The 15902-nt window shown below is 45.8% G+C and overlaps 1 protein-coding gene across 1 annotated transcript; it reads left to right on the forward strand.

Annotated features, from left to right (window-relative positions):
* The first annotated feature begins 5870 nt into the window (after positions 1-5870).
* Positions 5871-15202, forward strand: Ccl25 (C-C motif chemokine ligand 25). Its single transcript, XM_032886985.1, has 6 exons — positions 5871-5908; positions 6018-6140; positions 9922-10039; positions 10132-10253; positions 12039-12135; positions 14362-15202. The coding sequence occupies exons 2-6, from the start codon at positions 6068-6070 to the stop codon at positions 14393-14395; spliced, it is 444 nt and encodes a 147-aa protein (XP_032742876.1). The 5' UTR covers positions 5871-5908; positions 6018-6067; the 3' UTR covers positions 14396-15202.
* The last annotated feature ends 700 nt before the right edge of the window (positions 15203-15902 follow it).

The raw sequence follows: 15902 nt of genomic DNA on the forward strand, positions 1-15902 counted from the left end.
AAGTGGGCTGGAGAGACTGGTGGAAGAAGGTCTGCTGCCAGCCCTGAAGAGGTGGACCAAGCCCTGAAGAGGTGGACCAAGTTTTGAACCAAAGGGTGCAGGACTTCTAGAAGCCAGAAAAGGAAGCCACTCTTATTGTCCAGAGCCTGCAGAAGGGATTAATCTTGCCAGTACCTTGACTTTAGTAGCCTGTGGGACTTAAACATTAGCTATTTCTGGGAGTTAGACATTAATAGTTATCTACTTACCCCATAAAGGGAAGCAACAACAGACCAGAGTGAAGATACCACCATAGGCCAAGTTTGCAAACCAGTGAGTTTTAGTGGGGTTACTTACAGGAGCAGCAATGACTCAGACAGCTGGATCACCAAAAAGCCCATCTCCACATGGGTGACACAACAGATTGGAGACTGCCCCTCTTCTAGGCAGCTAGGCAGGTCTCTGCTTCTTTTAAGCAGCTTGGGTTGATCTGAGAGTGTCTCAGCAGGCTTATAGTTTATGATTCAGAAGGGAAGACTCTAGTAAATGGCCAGTTTCAAGAACTTCCTGAAACCATTTTGTTGCTTACTTCCTGAAGTTAAGGAGCTTACCTGCAGGATAAAATGTTTCACCTTACCTTACATGTCTAATGTCCTAAGTTTTCCTCCAAAATGGACAATTTTAATTTGAAAAAAACAAACTGCTGTGTACAGTCTGATGATACATAATTTGAGATTTCTGATATTTATGATCGTTGTAAGATAATAAAGACCCATTGAAGTCATCCATGATTGTAATGTATTCTAACACATGTAAAAATCACATGAAATGAAAACTTCAGTATCCATAAACCAACAAACAGTGACTGTCATATTTGTCAAGCAAGAGTTGTGGTGTAAGCCCATAACCTGGGTCCTTGGGGGATGGAGAGGGAAAGATCATTAAGACCGTTCTGGGCTACAGAGCCAGTTTGAAGCCAGCCTGTACTATATGAGACTCCAAAAATTAAAAAAAAAAAAACCCAATACACTTAAAAAAAAACTTTAGGGTTGGGGATTTGGCTCAGTGGTAGAGTGCTTGCCTAGCAACCGCAAGGCCCTGGGTTCAGTCCCCAGCTCCGAAAAAAAAAAAAAAAACTTTAAAAATTGCCTTTTGACTGAGAAAAAAGAATTCTGAACTAGGAGACCTGGGTTAGGGTGATGGTCCCACTGGTAAATCATTAGTCAAGAATACCTGAGGACCTGAGCCCAGGCCCTCCCTGCACGTAGTTAAAAAAGCTCAATGTAGTTAGTGCCCGGGGAGGCTGAGTCAGGGAGCAACCTGGAGCTTATTGGTCTAGCCTCTTGTGTGAGCTCCAGGTTTGCTGACCTTGCCCCCAAAAAGGAGGTAAAGATTGAAGGGGCTCTGGCAGGTCTTGCTCTTCTAACCCTCTCCCTCTGCCCTGCTAAAAGCCATTAGGTTACATTTCTGAAGAAAGTCCAAGTATAGAATTCCAGTAATCAGAAGCACCTTTGGGCTCTCATTTACCTTCACCTTACACTTGTATCCTGTCTGTCCAGAGAGTCCTTCGCCCCTTCAGGGACCCATGCCCTTTGTTCTCCCCCTCCTTATGTCCCGTCTTTGTCCTTTCTTTTCTGTCCCTCTGGGGCAAATACATCTTTATGCTAAGAACTTGGTCTTGGGGGTCCTGAGCCAATATTGTTCCTTACAAAGATGAATTAAGTCATCTGACATACTCTGCACACAAGTCATTGGAGGGACAGTTTTGGAGAGATGATTGAGTGAACAGTCAAAGGCAAGTACTCAGTCACCGGGGCAAGAGTTCACATCACAGCACCGAGGTTAGAAGATATTCTCGGGGTTGGGGATTTAGCTCAGTGGTAGAGCGCTTGCCTAGCAAGCGCAAGGCCCTGGGTTCGGCCCCCAGCTCCAAAAAAAGGAAAAAAGAAAAAAAAAAAAAGATGTTCTCTTCTAACCTCTAAGGGCATCTACACACAAGTACATATTGAAAGACCCCCGGAGTGGGGAGACCCTCACTCAAGTCTCGGGATGACGCAACCCCCCAAGAACTCACACAAGACCGTCCTTGTTGTAATCACATGAGGTTTATCGATAGCAACCAGTGCACTGGGGTCGAGACTCGTATCCCACTCAGGGGCAGTGGAGTTCGACCCCGAGAGGCTGGGAGAAGAGGTATTTAAAGGGAGAAACCACAACCCGAGGGGGCAGGGATGGCGTCATAGAATAACAGTGAAAAATCACAAGGAAGAACTCTCTGTCTCCCAAGATTGTTTCCTAGGAGAAGCTGTCTCTTACTTCTCAGATTGTTTCACTTCATGGTCCGCTAGTTCCTAGGAGAAGTTGTTTCCTGCTTCTCAAGATTGTTCTCTAAGATTTATGGTCAGCTAGATTCTGGGAGAAAGCTATTGAGCTGGCCAATGTAATTATCTATTCTATAGCCCTAGGAGAGGTCAGGAGAGATGGCTTAGCAGATAAGGGTCGTTGCTATACAGGTCCAACAGCCCAAGTTTCATCCCTGGAGCTGTATAAAGCTGGGAGTAGGGATTTTTCTGTGACATCACCATGTGTACCTACAAACACCATGCACACACATTTTTAAAAATGAGGGGAAGCAAGGGAGCGATAGAGGTGTGTGTGGAGAGGAGGTTGATTCTGTGTGTTCGCTAGGTAAGATCCATGTGACTTGGTGACCAACCAGTCCATAGAGAAGGCAGCAACAAGATACAGTGATGTCATTCTGTCTGAATTACTTGTGGAACTCTATATATGAGCAATGGACAATAATTCCTGATATCAACCTCGGGCTTACAGACACACACGTGTGCATTCACACATACACATATGCAAAAACTTGCATACACACACATGGAAAAGTGGAAAAAACAGACGGAAAAGCAGCATGACACAAGGTTAGTCAGGACTGTCTGGTAGGTAACTGGAGTACAGAGTATCCCTGTGAAACAAGCAGATGTGGAGGAGGGTTTCCAGCTGCTGTTCTCAGACAGACAGGCAGGGCTGCCAAAGTCTTAGCAAATGCCTCTCATCACCAGAACGTCAGGATACTTGTGGGTCTGACATTCAGGAATGACTCCAGGAGGATGCCCACTTTAGCCCAGGATGTTCAGACATTGCCCATCCCTGCACCTTTGCTGGTGACAGCCTCCAGGTCTCTCCTCTGCAACCTCTACCACGGGAGGACTGTTAATTTCATGAACAATATTTTTGTTGTTCTTACTGTTGAGAGGACATCTCACTATGCAGCTAAGGTTGGGCTCAAACTTACTTTATCTCTTGGCCTTTCCAGTGCTGGGATTTGTAGCCTTTCTGACCGCTCCCCAGTTGGTACGGGGGTATATATTAGGCAAACACTCTACTACGGCCCTCTTTTTACTTTTTATTTTAAGGCAGATTCTTACTAAGTTACTCTTAAACTCTCTGAACTCACTGCAGTCCAGGTAGACCTTGACTTCGAATGTTTCAGCTACCCATGCAAGAGAGAGGGAGGGAGGGGAGGGAAGGAGGGAAGGAAGGAGAGAGAGTTCAGGCTGGCCTTGAACTTCTATTTTTTTTTTTTTCTTCTGGCTCTCCAAATTACAGTGCCACTGGTTTTATGTGGTAGAAACATTAAACCTTGAGTTTCATACATCCTAGGCCAGCACACTTACAACTCCACGTTCCCAGCCTACAACTTTGTCTTTAATTCACGTTCTTGAAACCTTTGAACATCCTGTCTCCTGTCCTCAGCCCTGTTCCTACATCTTGAGCAGACACATGTCCCTGTACAAAGCTACTCGCTTAGACTTCCTCTCCTCTTCCCCATGAACGGTGCTGGCGGGGCAAGCCCTGACCCCAAAGGTTGGGAAAGTGGGCCCCCATAACTAGTAACTCCCCCTGACATTTGGCTTCAGCAGGTACTGTTTTGCCACGCTGCGTCTCCAAGCCTTGCAGCCACGCGGAGCAGCGTCCCAACCCAGCCTCACCCACTCAGATCCAGAGGCCGAGGAACCTGAGAAGCTCATGGATAAGGGTGGGGGCTTGCATCCCCTCCACAAGACTCCATTTGCAGCTGTGGCTGGATTTGCACTCCACGCCCCCAGACTAAGCCCCACCCAGAAAGCACCGCCTGAGACACACAAACACTTCTATTTAGTTCTTCCTCAGTTGAAAACTGGCTGTAAATTCTACCCACCAAAACGACTCAAATCTTCACCATCAAGACCCATCCTCAGGTGCCATTCGTCAAAACACGCCCCCGGGTGCTATTCTCCAAACTCAGACCGCAGCTTTCTGACTTGCCCTGGTTGTCTGGAGCTTTAAACTCTAATCATCCTTCGCAAGCTTCACTTACCTGAGGCTGGCCAGCACCCTCCACGACTCCGCAGAGTTGGGTGGGGGATGGGAGGGGGCAACAGGCCCTAGATAGGACTAAATATAGCAGGAGAAATCAAGAGTTTCGGAGTGTGAGGAATACCCAGAGAGAGGACTGGTGGAGCTAGCTGCCGATGCAGGTTAAAAGCAGTTAAATGTGAGTTCTTGTGGCAGACCTCCGTGCTCCTCCTCCCTGCCCAGTCCAGCCCCGTCTTCCTAAACACTTTGCTCCATCCGTCAGTGGGTCAAGTTAACCATAGGAAAGAAGAAGTGCTTTCAAAATGAATGTTTTGCTTCCCGCAGACATCAGACGCCGTTACCTGAAACCTGGCTTCACACTCCAAACCAGAACATTGCTTTCTTTCCAATGTTGTGGTTAAAAACAGTTTCGTTAGAATGACTCTCATTATAACATTGGAAACTATTTCTGTGTCGCTTATTGCCCCATTGAAAGTGTATCTTTCCAGGTGGGGAGATGGCTGAAGGGGTCTGCTGTCAAACCTGATGACCTTAATTTGATTCCCAAACTCCACTGACCCTCCAAAGTTACCCCCAGATCGTCGTGGTTCTCATGCCCCCAACCTCCAAATAAATAAAATTTCAAAAGTGTCCCAGCAACTGAATTTTTATTCAGCCATTTAAAATGACACTATGGGGTTGGGGATTTAGCTCAGTGGTAGAGCGCTTGCCTAGGGAAGTGCAAGGCCCTGTTCGGTCCCCCACTGAAAAAAAAAAAAAAAATGACACTATGTTCCAGCACTTGGGAGGCAGAGGCAATCGGATCTCTGTGAGTTCAAGACAAGCCGGGTCTACAAAGCGAGTCCAGGACAATCAGGGCTCTGTCACACAAAGAAAGTCTGTCTCAGAAACCCAGAAAAGACAAAAAAAAAAAAAAAAAAAAAAAAAAAAAAAAAGGAAAGAAAAGAAAGGAATTATGAAATTTCAGGAAAATGTGTTAAGTCCAGGACACAGCAAGGGAACAAGAAAAGGCAAGATGGCACCTTGGCCCAGTGGGTAAAGGCACTTGACACCAAGCAAAGACAGATGACTTTTGTTCCATCCCAAGACCCACAAGGTGGAAGAAAAGAACAGATTTTTGCCCTCTGACCCTACAGACATGCCATGGTTTACGTGTGTGCCCCATTACCATGTACAAAATAATAAAAAATAGAAATAATAAGAATTTAAAGCCAGTTAACTATAAAAGGATCCGTGAGAGGAGGGAATTAAAAGGCCTTTAAGGAAGAGGCCTGGGGCAGTATTGGACCTCACATAGTAAGGTGTTGGGAGGGGTGGGGCTCATGAGGCAGGTAACCGGGAGAGACAGATGTGAAATAGGACTTGGTCTGTCTGTAGGAGAGAGAAGTCCCACGTCTCACAGAGCTGGTAGAGAGGAGGAGCAGAAGGAAGGAGGCAAAGAAGAGAGAGGGCAGGGCCCTGCAGGGCGGGGCTCTGATATAAGGAATGGAACCAGTTCATTGATCCCATAGGCGTTACACCCTACAAGCGGGCACCACCTTTCAGGACCAGAAAGGCACTGGTGAGTCCTCTTCTGACCAGAGCAGAGGCAAGAGCAAGCCCTTTACCATCGGCCTCTCTTTGGGAGAGTTCCAGGAACTGGCTGATGTCCCTCCCTTCCACTTTTATAGGTGGCCCCATTAAACCTTCAGGTACCCGGAGAGGAGATCCAGCCTTCAGCATGAAACTGCAGCTGTTCGCCTGCCTGGCTGCCTGCTTTGTTGGGGCCTGGGTGCCGGTTGTCCATGCCCAAGGTATTGTCTTGAGCTATACCTACCTTGCTCCAGTTTTGGGATATTGTTTTCTCTTCTCACTTGTCCTTCTCCACTTGTTGAACTTTCCCTGTATCCTGTATCCTTTGAATTCTTCAGTGTCTCTTAGGAGGTTGGGCATAGGAAGACTTCCTGGCATTACTGGAGCTGGACGGGTAGAGATGAAAGTGTCCCCAGCTACATCTACCGAGATCCCTGACTTTCATTCTGAAGTGCTTCCTTTGCAAGATCCAAGAGGCTTAGGGGCTGCAGGAACCAGGGTTGGATTCCAATTGAGGAAAAATGCACACACAGCCAGGAATGCATGCCGATTCCCTTCTTCTGCCTGGTTAGGGATGTGAGGTTGATCTCAGAACCCTGGAGACTCTCCAAGGTGAATTGCCTGCTTTTCTTCCCTGTGTAAACTAGGCAAGGGGCTGAGATTATTCTCTGTGGGACTCAGTTTCCCCATCTGCTAAGCAGGAATGAAAATTTAAGAATCCAATGAACTGCAAAAGACTCCCAGATGCAAAAGATATTCCCAGTGTCATGGTCAAGGAACCATTTTTGTCTTCTTCCTTGCCCTTTTGGATAGTAGATACTGAAGGATTCAGTTACCCAAGGCCGGTTCTCGGCATGTAGTGTCCCCCAGAGACCTGCCACTGGGTGTTTCATCTCTGAGAAAAACATGGAGTCCCAGCAGGTGTTATGGTAAGATCCCAGGCCAGGTTAAGGACCAGGATCCCAGTCCCCGCCTTGCCTGCTCTTCTACTAGGTCCTACACCTTCAAGCTTCCAGCATACCTGCAGGAAGACCAGGTGTGGCTTTTTTTTTTTTTCCCATTCTGCTATCAGAGCCAGGCCCAACCTCTGCCCTTTGATCCTGGGAGAAAAGTGGCCCCCAGTGTTGGAAAGCACCTGCCAAGGATTCCTGGAGCCCCAGTTCTTATCTGATACTACTGCCCCTTGTCCTCAAGAACCAAGGTGGAGCGATGGCAAGGAGGATGGACTCTGTCCCCAAACCACTACTGGGCTCTACTTGACCTCAGATTGAGGAACCCTCTGTCTTATCAACTGTTTTTTTTTTTTAATTATTATTATTCATTTACTTTTCTCCTCAGAATTTTCTAGAATCATCTCCTCTTTGGGTACCACCCTCCTCTAGTCCAGTACATCCTCTTTTTGTGTAGATAACATTTTTGCCTTCCACACCAGGTTGAAACACCCCTGAGGTGTTAGGTCTAATTCATGTATGTGTTGTATGGTTCTTTTGCACCAAGAAGAACTCTTTAAGCTTTTGTTAGGCCAACAGGAGAATCGACAAAGAATGGCTAGGTCAGTTTAGCAGTTACTGAGATGAGTATAGAGAGGAACAGGGATGGGGACAGGCCAACTCATACCTGGAGCTGAGATGGTCAGAAAAGTTGAATAGCTTGTTTATGTGTTTATCCAAGTAACATTTATTTATTTTGTGTGCACGCATGGGGACCAGTGTGCCTCAGTGCCCAGTTAACAGGGTAACTTGCAGGCTCTTTCCTTTCACTCTGTGGATCCATGGGGTCAAACTCAGGTTATCAGGCTTGGTGGCAAGACCTCTCTCACTATGTATATCTCACTGTCCAGGGACTCAGTATGTAGATCAGGCTAACCTCAATGCTTAGAGATCCTCCTGAATGCTGGAATTAAAGGCATGTGCCACACATGTGGCCTTTAAATTTTTTTAATTAAAAAAATTGTTTTTTGAGACAGGGTTTTCCTGTATAGCCTTGGCTATGCTAAAACTTACTCTGTAGACCAGGCTATCCTTGAACTCAGAGATCTGCCTGCCTCTACCTTCTGAGTGTTGGGATTAAAAGTGCACACTACCAAGTCTAGCCAATTTTTAATTTTCGAAATTAGAATAGGGTCTCATATATCTCAGGCTGATCTCCAACTTGCTTTCTAGCCAAGGATGACTTTGAAATTCTGCGCTAGGATTCTAGGAATGTACTACCACACCCAGTTTATATACTTGTGGGGATCCAACTCAGGCCTCTCGCAAGCTAGGCAAACACTTTGCCAGCTGAGTTACAGTCCTAGTGCCAAGTAGGTGCTTTGAGACAGGTCTCATGGAGCTGAGACTGGCTTCAAACTCAGGATCCTCTGCCCTAGCTGGTCTTAAAGATACACATGTGCCTCAGTGTTTGGCTAACCATTTTTTAGGAAAATAGGGTTGTACTGGATTTTCCCCAGGTGTGCACCTGCCCTCTACCTCAGAGCAGAAAGAGAAGGGACTTGGGTTGTTTCTTTGCCTACCTACACTCTACAGTTCCTGCCAGTGCCCTCAGACCAAGAGCTGAGAACAAGTAAGGAGGCTATCTTTCCCAGGTTGCCTGTTGGTCTCTGTATCTAGAAGGTGTGTGTGTGTGTGTGTGTGTGTGTGTGTGTGTGTGTGTGTGTGTGTGTTCACGCGTGTGCGTGCCCGTGCGCACGTGCGCACTTGTAGACTCACATCTGTGGCTATCCTGCTAGTGATATACACCTGGAATCCGGTGTGAGACTAGCTCATCAGGTTGCAGGTACCTTTTTGTGATTTTTTTAAAGGGAATTTCATATATGCTAATGTGTTTTGAACAAATCCATCCCCTATTCCCCTCTCCCCTAATATTACCTCATCCTCCACCACTTTCCCATACAGCTTCATGATCTGCCATCTACTAGAGCATTGATAGTCTTTCAGGACTATATTCCTGAAGAAAACTGAGCCTCTCTTAGCAGCCATCAGTTTCCAATAGCTCTTCAGCTAGGTTTAAGACTTAGTGCACTCTGCCGTAGGAGAACCTTCTAGGAATCTGGCAGGAATTTGACATTGGGCTAGTACAGGAAAGTAGGCTCAAGATGAACACAGCTGAGGAATGTGTTCTTTGTATCTTGATGGGTCTTGCTAAGACTTTGAATACAGTAATCATGGGATCTTAACTACTCTGTTTGTGCCTTGTTTGTTCCTTGCCTACTTTGTTTACGCCTTAGGACTGACCATATTCTTTGTATGCACCTGCATACAGATGATACAAATGATAGAAAAGCAGATTGAAAAAAAAAAACCTGCTTTAGCTTCAGAACTGGCTGGGGTCATGTTACAGTGTTGTCTAACTGTCATCTTCTTTTCAATCCTCCCTCCCTCACTGGAGACCCTGCTGACTGACTGAGCTGGCTTGGTTATCTACCCATCCATCTGTACTTGGATTCTAGCTGTCTTGATCTTGGGTGTGTCTGTGCACTCTGTGCCTAGTAAATATTCTTTCCCTGAAGATGTCCACTTCCTCCATGTCTCACAATTCCCCACCCCATCTCTTCTGAGATAATCCCCGAGCTGTGTGGCTAGGGAGTATAATATAGATGTCTCATTTATAGCAGGGAACTCCATAGTCTCTTTTTCTAAAAGTTGATCTTTGTGGGTCTCTGGTATAACTTACATCTACTACAAAAAAGAAGCATTTCTGATGAGGGTGTAACCTGTGAGCTATGCATAAAAATGTAGGGGACAGTTTATTACTATGTTCTTTTATTAGAATAATAGTACTAGGTTCTCACTTAGAGCTTATGACTGTGTGTGTGTGTGTGTGTGTGTGTGTGTGTGTGTGCGTGTGTTGTAGTTGTCTCGTGCATGTGCGCACCTGCATGCATGTGCCACACGTTCGGAGGTCAGAGGATAATTTGTGATTCTTGCCTACTATGTGGGTCCTGGGGATTGAACTTAGGTGGCGAGCACCTTTACCTACTGAGCCATCTCACTTGCTCTGCAGGTGCCTTTGAAGACTGCTGCCTGGGTTACCAGCCTAGAATCAAATGGAATGTTCTGCGGCATGCTAGGCATTATCACCAGCAGGAAGTGAGTGGAAGCTGCAACCTCCGTGCTGTGATGTGAGTAGGACCTTCAGTGTTGTTGGGAGGGCGCCGTACTTGCCTTCGAGCCTCATGTCCTAACTTGGCACCCATCTTTCCACCCTCTGTAGATTCTACTTCCGCCAGAAAGTAGTAGTGTGTGGGAATCCAGAGGACAAGGATGTGAAGAGGGCTGTGAAGATCTTAACAGCTAGGAAGCAGCCAGTCCACAGTCCCCAGAAGAGCACCTCAGGTAGGTAAAACCTCAGGCCAACATCTCAGGAAGAAAAACAGCATATACATATTTCGTGCGCACCAGCCGTCAACCTCAGGTGTCCTTCCTCAATAGCTTTCTATTTTTCCTTCCTTTTAGTACTGTGCACTGAATCCAGGCCCTTGAATATGCTGGACAAGTGTTCTACCACTAAGATACATCTCTAGTAGTCCTTCCATTTTGTTTTTGGGGTGTGTGTGTGTGTGTGTGTGTGTGTGTGTGTGTGTGTGTGTGTGTGTGCAGCATTTGTGTTTGTGGTGGCCAAAGCTTTTATTGCTACCCAGGCTTCACTGCCTTCAGAAAGGGTCTCTCACTGAACGGGACGCTTGTCACTTTGATTAAGCTGGCTGGCCAGTGAGCTCTAGCCATCCCCCAACACTAAAGTTATAGGCACGTGCAGCCATGCCGTATCAAACTTTTGTTTTCTTGACCAGGTGGTAGCAGCACGTGCCTTTAATCCAGAACTCTGTGAATTTGAGGCCACCTGGTTTACAGAGTTCTAGGACAGTCAGGGCTGTGCAGAGAAAGCCTGTCTTAAAAAAAAATTTTTTTTTCTCTTATTTTTTGAGATTACAATAATCACATCATTTCCCCTTTCACTTTCCTCCCTCTTAACTCCTACGTGCCCCTCCTTGCCTTCTTTCAAAGTCATGACCTCTTTTTCATTAAGTGCTATGAAATACATGAATTCTTAAATATATAAATAAAACCCTATCAGTCTGTATAATATTACTTATCTTTCAGGGCTGACCATTTTGTATTAGATGACTGATTTTTGTGCTCCTCCATTGGGAAGACCGTTTCTCCCACTCTCAGAGTTCTTTAGCCTAGGACTAAGGCCTCGTGGGCTCCACCTGCCTCCATCTTCATTGTTGCAAACTCCCTGGTCCCCTGCCTCTTAAAATCTTTCAGCTCCCTCTTCCACAATGTTTCCTGAGCCTTAGGTGCAGGATTGTAGACTTTCCTACTGGGACTAGGCACAACTCTGCATTTTGTTTGGTGTAGCTTTCTGGAGTGGTTGCATGAAGAAGTGTCCTTAATGAGGGGTGAGAACTGCACTTATCTGTGGGCATAAGAACGAACATTTAGAATGTAGTTAGGGTTTATGCTAGCTCAGGACAATGGTGGTTGTAGGTTTTTTTCCCAAGATCCATGACTTCACTGGTTATTTGGCTGGGTTTCCAGTCCCAGGCATGATTTTGTTCGTTTCTGAGCAGTTCTAAATTAAAGACCTGTTGGTTACCAAGAAGATGTGTGTGTCACTACCGCACTCTTTGGGCTATCATATCATGCTAGTCCTTGTTGTGGTGCATAGGTATCAGCCTGGATAGGGCTGCTGGTTGGCTCTCCTCCTGTGGAACCTTGAAACATGCACATTTTGTACAGCGCCTGAGATTCAAGCTCAGATGATCAAGCTTGCAGAGCAAGCACTCTTACCTCCTGACCAATTAATTCTCTTCAGGCCTCTCTATCTGGTTTTTTATTTGTTTGCTTTTTGTTGTTGTTGTTGTTGTTGTTGTTGCTTTGAGACAATGTAGTCCTGGCTGTCCTGGCACTCACTATGTAGAGCAGATTGGCCTTAAACTCAGAGAGATCTGCCCACTCTGCTTCCCACGTGCTGGAACTAAAGGTGCGTGCCACCACACCTGACGCCACCTTGTTTTTGAGACCAGGTCTCTTACTTGGGAGGTGGGACTTACCAATTAGGTGTGTTAGTCAGTGAACTCAAGCAATTTGGCTTCCTGCCAAAACACTTTCCAACAGACTATCCAACCGAAAGGAAGAAGTCAAACTACATGAAGTTCAAGGTGGAGAACCCCAAGGGCACAAGGATGAGGAATGCCACCCTGGGTCATCCCAGGTAAGGACTCCTGATCATGGGACCTTCCTCCACCAATCACTTTGCTGATAGGGATTTACCCCTAGGAACAGGGGCCTTACTCTAAGCTGTGGTCACACCCTGAACTTCCTAGGTGACTGCTCACCTCTTTACTTGGTGCATCGATAAATACTAATGTGAAACACTGTAGGTGGACCAAGAGCTGATCAACTATGAGCAAACAGAAAGTGCCTTCTCATGCCACTTACTATGTTCTCTGTCCCTTCCCTTCTCTCCTCCTTTTTTTCTATTTTTCCTTCCTTCCTTTAAAAAAATGTTTACATTGATTGACTCATTGTGTGTGTGTGTGTGTGTGTGTGTGTGTGTGTGTGTGTGTGTGTTTGTAGCTGGTCTTTGCTACTTTTGGGTTTTTCTCCCACCCTTTATCCCCTGCTTTCAATTTCATCTCCTATCATTAGATAGAGAGGAGGAAGGATAGAGGGGAAAGAAAGAGATAGAGATCTCTGAATCTAATTTCTTTCCTTTTGTTTCTTCTTTGAGCACAACTACTAACAAACTGAAACCAACTTCCCTAAATGACCAACAACTAACCTCACTTCTAGGGGCCCTAGCATTTATATACCCTCTAAAAAGTTCCCAGAATCCCAGATGTCACACAGTCATAGAAACTATCTGCAGCTGGCAAAACCATGCCTCTGCTAGAGCATTAAAATGAAAGCACATTCATATATTTCTGTGTTTTCAAAATAACCCAAAATATCTCTGTCTGTCTCTGTCTCTGTCTGTCTCTGTCTCTGTCTCTGTCTCTCTCTCTCTCTCTCTCTCTCTCTCTCTCTCTGTGTATGTGTGTGTGTGTGTGTGTGTATGGGCACGTGAGTGCATAAACCATGTTTCCAGTTGGAGGTCATAGGACAATTTTCAGGAGTCCATTTTCACTTTCTACAACGTAGGTTTCTAATGAAACTCAGGTTGTTAGCCTTCGTGGCAAATGCTGAATCATCTCTCCGTCCCCCTTCTTCCTTTCTTCCTCCCTTCTTCTTCATTCCTCTCTGTTTTTTTTTCTTTCCAAAAAGGGTCTTATTATCTAAGGCTGGTTCAGAGTCCCTATGTAGTCAAGGATGCCCCTGAACTTCTGATTTTCTGTCTTTGCTACCCAGGTGCTGTGGTCACAGCATGTGCTATCATGCTGGTGTATGCAGTGCTGAGGGATGGGACACTGTGCTAGGCAAGCACTCTACCAACTGAGCCACACCCTAGCTTCTCCTTTCTCCCTCTTCCCCCTTTTCTCCCTTCCTCCATCCCTCTCTCCCTCCCTCCTATCCCTCTCTTTATGCAATAATAGGACTTGAACCCAAGACCTTGCAAAACTAGACTAGCACTCTATTGCTGAGCCACATCCCCAGCATTTTATAATTTGTACTTTGAGGCAACGTCTTACTAAGCTGCCCACTTTGGCCTTGAATTAACTCTGTAGCTGTGGCTGGATCTTTAGCTCCTTCTACCTCAACCTCTAAAATACCTAGAACTATAGGCACATGCCACCATGCTTGGCTTCAATTTAACACACATACACACACACACACACACTCACACACACACACACACTCACTCACACACACATACTCACACACACTCACAATACACACTTACACACTCACACACACACACACTCTCACACACACACACACACACACACACGCACACACACACACACACACACTCACTCACACACTCACACACACACACACACACACACACACACACACACACACACACACACACACACACACACACACACACACACACTCACACACACTCACACACACACACACACACTCTCACACACACACACACACACACACACTCTCACACACATACTCACATATTCACACACTCACACACAGAGACGTACCCAGACACGCACTCACACACACACTCACACAAACACACACACTCACAGACACACAAGCTCACATATATATTTAGTGTATTTGCATTTGTGTATGAGTCATGAATGTATCCATCGCGAGCAAGTGGAGGTTGGAGGCCACTTTTGGGAATTGCTCATCTCTTCTTCCTGTATGGGTCCAATGATCAACTACTGTCACCATCTGTGTGCAGATTACATAGGATTCCACAGGTTAAGGATACAGCCATATGAAACTGGTCCACTGAACACACACACTCTCAGAGCTCCGTTTTCCCCATTTGTGGAGGGGAACAGCGCTAGCATTTTTTATTTCACAGGATGGTGATGATGTCCAGAAAGACCAACAATTAAGTTAAGTTACTCAGAGTAAGCAGCAGCTGGAGGATGGGAGGAGTCCCCTGAGGAGCTGTCTTCTAGGCACCACAGTGCCAACGAACTCACTGAAGCTACAGTTACCTGTACAAGACCGGATCCACCAACGTCTCAGCGCGTATGAGTAAGGACCTACCTATGCTAAAGGCCCTACCACTCACCAAGGAGCTATTGACTGTTGATGGTTACTGGGAGAAGGGAGTCTTTTTTTTTTTTTTCCTCCAAAGTGTGGCTTGCCCGTAGTCCAGTATATAATCCCCTATCTTCGCTCAGACAAGCAACCCTAATTAAATGCAATGGCCATATACAAAAGGACAAAGGTTTGACTGGTTTTGGGGGCGGGGGAGCTTGTTAGGAAGAAGACATTAACAGGAGAGAGAGGAACTAGAGATCACTGAGTGTGTGAAAATGGTCAAAATGCATACATATGTGAAATGGTCAAAGAATTAAAAAATAAAAATTTAAAAAGCTATAAAAAAGTGATTACTTACAGTGATGTGTGGTGTATGGCATGCCCTCAGGGGGTTAGTGCCTATACTTCTGACTTAACCTGCTATAAATCAAGGTTCCTGTGACTCCTGTCAACACTCCGGAAAGCACTGTCTTTATATTTCTTAATTATTCTATAGGATGTTACAAAGGCTATGGATGATCTAGAATTGGTGTTGCTCAAGGAGTCTACAGTAGGATAATCACATGCTTGAGACCAGCCTGGGCTACAGTGCAAGTTTGAGGCTAGCCTGGGATAAAAAACAAAAACCTATCTCAAAAAAAAAAAAAAAAAAAGGAAAAAAGAAAAAACAAACAAACCAAAACGGGACTGAGGAGATGATTCAGAGATTAAAGAGTTTGCTTGGGGTTGGGGATTTAGCTTAGCGGTAGAGCGCTTGCCTAGCGAGCACAAGGCCCTGGGTTCTGTCCCCAGCTCCGAAAAAAAGAAAAGAAAAAAAAAAAAAAAGAGTTTGCTATGCAAGTGTGAGGATATGAGCGTGTTTGTACTCCCAGAACCCCAGAAGTAAAATGGTGGAGACAGGAAAACCCCTGGAAGCAGCAGTGAATAAGAGACCCTGTTTCAAGCAAGGTGTAAGGTGAAAGTCGAGGTTTTCCCTGTGACCTCCATGTGCATCCTGGAGGGAGGCTCCTTAAGATTCAGAAAGTTAGGGGCTCACAAGTGTCAGGAAGTCCCTGAAACTTAACCAAATGAACAAGGTCCCTCCCTGCAAAAGTCATACAGACAGCTGTGAGCACTGCTAGAAGAGATAGCCAGAATTGCAGCTTTCGTGAGTAAGGCACCCAGGCCAGGAAGGGCCTTCAGTGATGCAGCTGTCTTCCCATCACACACGCCTGTAGGTAACCCCAGTAAACTTACTGGTTTGTCAAGACTGACTTTGGTGATGATGTTTCTCTGATCTGTGGTGGGGAGGCGTTTGCTCACATCTCCCCAGAAGTGTCACAGAACAGAGGTGCGCTATCTTCTTGGCACACG

Source organism: Rattus rattus, chromosome 16 (assembly GCF_011064425.1).
Source record: "Rattus rattus isolate New Zealand chromosome 16, Rrattus_CSIRO_v1, whole genome shotgun sequence".
In the NCBI taxonomy this organism is placed as follows: Eukaryota; Metazoa; Chordata; class Mammalia; order Rodentia; family Muridae; genus Rattus; species Rattus rattus.

What these genes read in the sequence shown, in the direction of transcription:
- Ccl25 (XM_032886985.1), top strand. Translation starts at nt 6,068, where the DNA reads ATGAAACTGCAGCTGTTCGCCTGCCTGGCTGCCTGCTTTGTTGGGGCC. An exon ending in GCCGGTTGTCCATGCCCAAG is followed by an intron (nt 6,141 to 9,921) that starts GTATTGTCTTGA and finishes CTTGCTCTGCAG; the next exon opens with GTGCCTTTGAAGACTGCTGC. An exon ending in GCCACCCTGGGTCATCCCAG is followed by an intron (nt 12,136 to 14,361) that starts GTAAGGACTCCT and finishes TTTATTTCACAG; the next exon opens with GATGGTGATGATGTCCAGAA.